General features: G+C 42.1%; 1 protein-coding gene across 1 annotated transcript; it reads left to right on the plus strand.

The window, feature by feature from the left end:
• Nucleotides 1–147: 147 nt before the first annotated feature.
• Nucleotides 148–7,103, plus strand: LOC137607687 (apolipoprotein Eb-like). The gene is made up of 4 exons (XM_068333611.1): nt 148–190; nt 558–702; nt 960–1,238; nt 6,803–7,103. The coding sequence occupies exons 1-4, from the start codon at nt 148–150 to the stop codon at nt 7,101–7,103; spliced, it is 768 nt and encodes a 255-aa protein (XP_068189712.1).
• The last annotated feature ends 1,025 nt before the right edge of the window (nt 7,104–8,128 follow it).

The following is an 8,128-nucleotide window of genomic DNA, read 5'->3' on the forward strand; positions in this document are numbered from 1 at the left end:
ACCCTAGCCTTCATTAATATCCACTGTGTGAAATGTTGGTTTCTTAATTAAGTAAAAATAAAGAAATGAGTTAAACATGTCTGTTAGTATTGAGATCGCTTTAACTGATTGATGTAATAATATTCCAGGTGTCTTTTTCCTGCCATCATGAGGGTCTTTGCAGTAATCTTCGTGCTGGCTGTCCTCTCTGGTGAGTCCAAAATGACACAGAAACCCTTTTAAATTTAAACATATGTTCATAATTAACATTTTACATCCAGTTAAATTAGGTCTTAAAATTTGGGGTTAAGGGAAAAGCAGGGAATGGATGAAAAGAAGGATGAGATTAATAAAGTCATTGATTTTTTTATTTCTATTTCTTCAGCACCCCAATGGCCTGCTGTAATTCCAGTTTTGAATATTCTATTTTGAAAAACAACATCCTACTCACATATAAATTTGTATAAAAGAACTTGAAGGAATGTGTTGTGATCTAGTCTGTTAGCTGTTTTCCAATACACAAGGTGTCCAATCATTTGGATTTAAATATCTGGGATTCTTGTCTCTGTCTGAATCAGGCTGCCACGCGAGAAGTGTGCCTCTGGAGAAAACTCCCTGCGAAGTCTCGTTTGACAAGTTCAACGACTACTTGTCAGACCTGAGCGTAAAGAAGGATGAAATGGTGTATAACATCAGGAATTCCCAGATTAGCAGAGAACTGGAGTGAGTCCACTTATTCCCCAGCCTCAGTCATTAAAAATAATAAACCACCCTACGTACGTCTGTGTGTGAATGGGTTATCTTTAGAAGACAGGAAGTAAATGATTGTAATAACACCGAATAATTCTGATCTGGATCTTAATGCTAAACAGTAAAAACTGTGGGACTGACAACACAGTGAGGTCATGTGTGAAGAACTGCCTTCTTACCTTTTCGGATCCTGATTGACAAAACTGACAACACAATCGCCCCTCCAACAGCACCCTGATTCAGGACAGCATGTCTGAACTGGCCACGTACAAAGAGGAGCTGCAGACCAAGCTGGCCCCCTACACCCAGGAGCGTCTGACCAAAGACCTGCAGAAACTGGCCAACAAACTCAAAGAGCACATGGTGGAGGCCAAGGAGCAGATGGAGAAGTACAGACAGGAGCTGCAGAGCATGGTGGAGCAGAACGTGGATGATGTCTGGCTCCAGGTCTCCACCTACGCCCGCAAGCTGAGGAAACACCTCAACAAGTATGCTGAGGACATCAAGACGTGAGTGGAGCAGAGACGAGTTGGCTGATGGGAAATCCAGGCAGCAGAAGGCGTATGTAGTGTCTCCAAATTGGTACCTCTACGTATGAAATTAATTAGTCCTGGAGGAAACTTTTAAGTAGAAAATTTCGTAAGTAGAGACGCATTTTCCATGCAAATGCCCTAATCCGTTCCAAGCCCCCCAAATTCAGACATAAGTGTTTTATAAAGCATAAAAATGCATCAAAACGTGTAAGAAATACATGTTACAATTAGATTATTACACAACAAATGAGAGTTGTGCATAACGTAAAAAACAAATAGAGTTAAGAATAAAAATGATGGTCATTTACCTTTTAACTGCTGCCCTCATTGTTTTTTGCCCTTTTTGGTTCATACCCTCTTGCCCCACCATGAACAACAGAGTGAATTCCAGTCCTCTTTCTGAACTTCTCCAAACTTCCTTTGTTTTAATAACGTGGTGATTGTAGATGCGAGATCAACCAAACGCATCCCTTTTTCATGCTTTTCTATGATCTCTGGCTTTATTTGTACGGACAAAAAAACCCTTTTCTTCGTCTTTTCTTTTCCTCTTTTCTCCGTCACTTTCTTGGGGTCCATAGTGTATACTCAAAAAGTTAATCTTCTTTTCCTTTGGGCTTTCCCCTTCAGAGGTCACCACAGCCAATCAGTTGCCTCCATCTAACCCTGTCTTCTGCATCCTCTTCTCTCACACCAACCACCTTCATGTCCTCTTTCATTACATCCATAAACCTCCTCTTTGGTCTTCCTCTAGGCCTCCTGCCTGGCAGTTCAAAACTCAGCATCCTTCTACCAATATATTCACTATCTCTCCTCTGGACATGTCCAAACCATCTCAGTCTGGCCTCTCTGACTTTATCTCCAAAACCTCTAACATGTGCTGTCCCTCTGATGTACTCATTCCTGATCCTATCCATCCTGGTCACTCCCAGAGAGAACCTCAGCATCTTCATCTCTGCTACCTCCAGCTCTGTCTCCTGTCTTTTCTTCAGTGACACTGTCTCTAGACCAAACAACATCGCTGGTCTCACCACAGTTTTGTACACCTTTCCTTTCATTTTAGCTGAAACTCTTCTATCACACATCACACCTGACACTTTCCTCCACCTGTTCCATCCTGCCTGGACACGCTTCTTCACCTCTTTTCCACACTCTCCATTGCTCTGGACTGTTGAGCCTAAGTACTTAAAATCCTCCACCTTCTTGATCTCTTCTCCCTGTAACCTCACTCTTCCACTTGGGTCCCTCTCATTCACACACATGTACTCTGTCTTACTGCGGCTAACCTTCATTCCTCTCCTTTCCAGGACAAACCTCCACCTCTCTAGCTTCTCCTCCACCTGTTCCCTGCTCTCACTGCAGATCACAATGTCATCTGCAAACATCATGCATGTGGGGCGGCAGTGGCTCAGTGGTAAAGCGGGCGGTAGAGCGGGTCGTCCTATGATTTAAGATCGGCAGTTCGATTCTTGCTCCCGTCCCCCCCAAAAAATACCCGGAGGTGAGCTGACAGTGGGAGGTGCCAGCTCACCTCCGGAGCACTGCCGAGGCACTCTTGAGCAAAGTGCTGTCCCCTTTACAAATTGCTCATTTGAGGCACACCAAGAAGGAGCTGCCTGCCACTCTACCTCCCCTGCATGCCTACAGGCCACCTTGTGTGTGTGTGTGATACAGGGGCCTGTACTCACAAATATATATGTATGCATGCGTTTGAATCAGTAGCTAGAGTGTGTGTTCTTAATTTCCCTTCGGGGATCAAACCAGTATATAAAATTTAAATAAATAAATAAATAAATCATAGTCCATGGTGATTCCTGTCTAACCTCGTCTGTCAGCCTGTCCATCACCATAGCAACAAGAAAGGGCTCAGAGCTGATCCTTGATGCAGTCCCACCTCCACCTTGAACTCCTCTGTCACACCTACAGCACACCTCACCACTGTCTTACAGTCTTCATACATGTCATGCACCGCTCTAACATACTTCTCTGCCACTCCAGACTTCCTCATACAATACCACAGTTCCTCTCTGGGCACCCTGTCATCAGCTTTCTCCAGATCTACAAAAACACAATGCAGCTCCCTCTGGCCTTCTCTGTACTTCTCTATCATCATCCTCAAAGCAAATACTGCATCTGTAGTACTCTTTTTTGGCATGAAACCATACTGCTGCTCACAAATGTTCACTTCTGCCCTTAGTCTAGCTTCCACTACTCTGTCCCATAACTTCATTGTATGGCTCATCAGCTTTATTCCTATGTAGTTGCCACAACTCTGCACATCTCCCTTGTTCTTAAAAATGGGCACCAGCACACTTCTCCTCCATTCCTCAGGCATCTTCTCACTATCTAAGACCCTGTTGAACAACCCAGTCAGAAACTCTACTGCCACCTCTCCTAGACACTTCCAAACCTCCACAGGTATATCATCAGGACCGAGTGTCTTTCCACTCTTCATCCTCTTCAATGCCCTCCTCACTTCATCCTGACTAATCTTTGCTACTTCCTGGTCCACAACAGTCACCTCTTCTAGTCTTTGTTCTCTCTCATTTTCCACGTTCATCAACTCTTTTTTTCTTTCTTTTTTCTTGTCTGCATGTATTCTCCTTACTGTCCAACCTAGCATACAAGTCATCATAAGCTTCTTGTTTGGCCTTTGCTACCTCTACCTTCACCTTACGCTGCATCTCCCTGTACTCCTGTCTACTCTCCTCAGTCCTCTCAGTGTCCCACTTCCTCTTAGCTAACCTCTTTCTCTGTATACACTCCTGTACCTCCTCATTCCACCACCAAGTCTCCTTATCTACTTTCCTTCCAGATGACACACCAAGTACTCTCCTACCTGTCTCCCTGATCACATTAGCCGTAGTTGTCCAGTCATCTGGAAACACCCCCTGACCACCAGAGCCTGTCTTAACTCCTTCCTAAAAGTCATGCAACACTCTTCCTTTTTCAGCTTCCACCATTTCGTCCTCTGCTCTGCCTTTGCCCTCTTGATCTTCCTCACCACCAGAGTCATCCTACACACCACCATCCTATGCTGTTTGGCTACACTCTCACCTACCACTACTTTGCAGTCACTGATCTCTTTCAGGTTACACCGTCTACACAAGATGTAGTCTACCTGTGTGCTCCTACCGCCACTCTTATAGGTCACCCTATGTTCCTGCCTCTTCTGGAAGAAAGTATTCACTACAGCCATTTCCATCCTTTTTGCAAAGTCAACCACCATCTGTCCTTCTGCGTTCCTCTCCTGGATACCAAACCTGCCCATCACCTCCTCATCACCTCTGTTTCCTGCACCAACATGTCCACTGAGGTGGCACGGTGTCTGTGCGGATTTTGCAGGCTCTCCCCGTGTCTGTGTGGGTTCTCTCCGGGTTCTCCGGCTTCCTCCCACCTCCAAAAGCATGCACTTCAGATTGATTGGCCAGTCCCAAATTGCTCATAGGAGTGAGTGTGTGTGTGCATGGTTGTCTGTCTTTCTGTGTGGCTCTGCGGTGCACTGGCATCAGGCCCAGAGTTGCCCCTGCCTCACGCCCTATGCCAGCTGAGATAGGCTCCAGCTCCCCGTGACCCGCTACGGCGGATGAAGCGGTAGAAACTGAAACGGAATGAACATTTCCATTGAAGTCTGCACCAATGACAACTCTCTCACTTCTAGGTATGCTCTGCATCACTTCATCAAAGTCCAGCCAGAATTTCTCCTTCTCCTCCAGCTCACATCCTACCTGTGGAGCATACCCACTAACAACATTGAACACACGATAGATTTCTAGCTTCAGACTCATCACTCTATTTGACACTCTTTTTACCCCCAGGACATTCCTAACAAACTCCTCCTTCAAGATAACTCCTACTCCATTTCTCTTCCTATCTACACCATGATAGAACAACTTGAACCCTGCTCCTAAACTTCTAGCCTTGCTACCTTTCCACCTGGTCTCCTGGACACACAGTATGTCTACCTTCCTCCTCTGCATCATGTCAACCAACTCTCTACCTTCTCCTGTCATAGATCCAACATTCAGCGTCCCTACTCTCAGTCCTATACTGTTGCTGTTCCTCTTGTCTCTCTTCCTACGATCACATGTTCCTCCTGTCCTTCTTCGACCAACATTAGTCCAATTTCCACCGGCACCCTGTAGGTCAACAGCGCCGATGGCGGTCGTTGTTAACCCGGGCCTCTACCGATCTGGTATGGAAGTCGTAGGTTTGATTTGCATGTTTGATTTGGCAAAAGTTTTACGTCGGATGCCCTTCTTGACGCAACCCTCTGTATTTTTCTGGGCTTGGGACAGGCACAATAAGACACTGGCTTGTGTCCTCTAGCGGCTACATTACTCAAAAAGTTAATATATTTGTCTAAAACTATCAGAACACCTCACAGGTCGAGGGCTGAATGACGAGGACGCTGCAGAGACACCTATCTAGCTACACACAGAGGTCCCTCTTAGCCAATGGGATGCCAGAAAGATAATAGGTAATAGCCAATGGCAGAGCAGCTATAAGAATATTGCGTTCAGGAACCTTTGGGAGCGGCGAGTATCAGCCAATCCTGTATTTTTTCCTTTCGTATCCTGAAATTTCTTTCGTAACTAGAGGCAATATTTTCCTGTTGAGGTGTTTCGTAAGTAGAAAATTTCATTTGTAGAGATATTTGTAAGTAGAGGTACTGCTGTACTTTAACAAGCTGTTTGTTTCCTTGTGTTTTATCTCTCTCCAGAGAGAGAAATGAATTTAAGCGACTGAAGTTATTCTGCAGGTGCTTCTTAAAATACCCACCTATACTAAAATAAGTTTGTGTATTGCTATTGTTTTATTGGTTTGCTCAAATCAATTTATTTCACTGATTGTCTCAGTGAAATAAATTTATTTGAGCAACAGAGAGCTGCAGTAATTATTTAATGGGTTTATTGACAGATTAGCATCTAATAAACATAATTTAGTGAGCAGTTAATTTAGTGATTTAATTCTCTTTTTAAATCAAGCAGTAATATTTTAGGGAGAGAATAATGAAGTGGCTGCAGTTCTGAGTCTACTGACCTTTATCAAGTCATTCAGTATGTTAGTAGAAACTTTACACCCATCAGTGCGCAGGTCACTGAAACAAATCAGACTCTGGGTTATATACCCAAGTTATAATCACATAAATTTGTGCAGCTGTTCCAATTTAAAAGATAGTGTCTAATAAATTCAAATGATTATTACAACAATATTAAATGATAATACAGATTAGTACTTCAAATTTGTTCTCATAATTAGTGCCTACAAGTCAAACTTTTATACATAGTTAATTGATCAAATTTACCAGTTTGTCTGGGAGAAGAAAATAACATGGATTAGCTTCATCTCAATCAGTTACAACATTTAACCATTGTGATAAATCAGTTGTGCAAAAGCAAATATAAATCAATGACATCAGACTAAATGCTGGACTCTCCATTTTAACACCGTGACCTGTTAATAATATTTATCTACCATGATGTTTGACTTCAGGACTTTCTCTTGATTCCTCACTCATTTAAACTCTTCTGTCCTCTCAGACAAGTTGCTGAAAACCTGGAGCAGCTCTGGACGCGTACCTCCGATAACATGAAGGACATGCAGACACGTTTCAGCCTTTACTTTGCTCAAGTGCAGAACAACGCCCAGGCCAAGATCACCACCATGAACAACCTGCTGAGGTCACAGATGGAGAATGTGAAGGGGAAGATTCAGACCACAGCTGAGGACATCAAGGACCGCGTTGAGCAAACCGCTGAAGACTTGAGATTCACCCTGGAGGACAAGATGGAGGAGCTGAACATCTGGTTTCAGCCTTTTTTCTCCATGTTTCAGGAGTAACGTGAAACCTGGAATCAACCTGTCTGGACTTCCTGCTCATCCTGTATCAAAACCATTTCTGAGGGTTCATAATAAAGATACTGGTGTGTAAAGGAGAAGTTTCTGTTTGTCAGCTCAGCCTTTCAGTAGAACCGTCTGCTCACATGCTGCATGTGCTTAGAATCATCTCATCAACAATTTAGTCCACAATCACTTTTGAGTCGCTTCCAATTTGGTACAAATGTGTTTTCCTTTTCTGTATAAACCAAAACTTTTCTTATTTTAATAATTATTTAAAGTTCCTCTATGACAACCATAACTTAGACCGTTGTGTGGTTTATATTTTATACTAAAATCTGCAGAAACTAACGCTGGATTGTGTGATTTCTCTACAATTTGAAAATTATTTCACTGGAACTTCAAAAATTAATTTATGATGAAATATATTTTAAATAATTGTATTACTATTTTAGAAAATGTCATCACTGCATACATACAAACATGTTATACATATAAAGGTATTCTTTCTTTTCTTCAGCAACAAACCAGTGGTTAAAACTTCACATTATCATGTAAGGAAATGCACAGTCTAGAAGTAAGATTTAACCTTTAATCATTGGACACATTTCAAAACAGTATAAAAATTATTAAAATATTAAAAAAAGAAATGGAAGCAATAAAATAACCTCTGTTTTTGAACAGCATGTATGAACAATGTTGAAATATACATCCAAATCAACAAAATATATCAATAAACTGTAATAAAGCTTTATTAACATTTAACAAAAGGTGATTTGATAAAACATTAACACACTATTGTGTGATTCAGTAGCAACACTTTACAATAAAAGAATTCTGTTAACAGGAACATGCTGTTGTGTCCGTCTTTGTTAAGAAAACAATTGTTTACATGTTTGTCAAGTTTGAATTTTAATTTTTCAGATAAAAGAAAACGGTCTGCTTCTGCTTCAGGTTCATTGCATAGAATACAGTAGTAAAAATGCAGTCAGACTGAAACATCCCGCGACACCCCTGACTTAAAATTT

The sequence above is a fragment of the Antennarius striatus genome, chromosome 14 (genome assembly GCF_040054535.1).
Source record: "Antennarius striatus isolate MH-2024 chromosome 14, ASM4005453v1, whole genome shotgun sequence".
In the NCBI taxonomy this organism is placed as follows: domain Eukaryota; kingdom Metazoa; phylum Chordata; class Actinopteri; order Lophiiformes; family Antennariidae; genus Antennarius; species Antennarius striatus.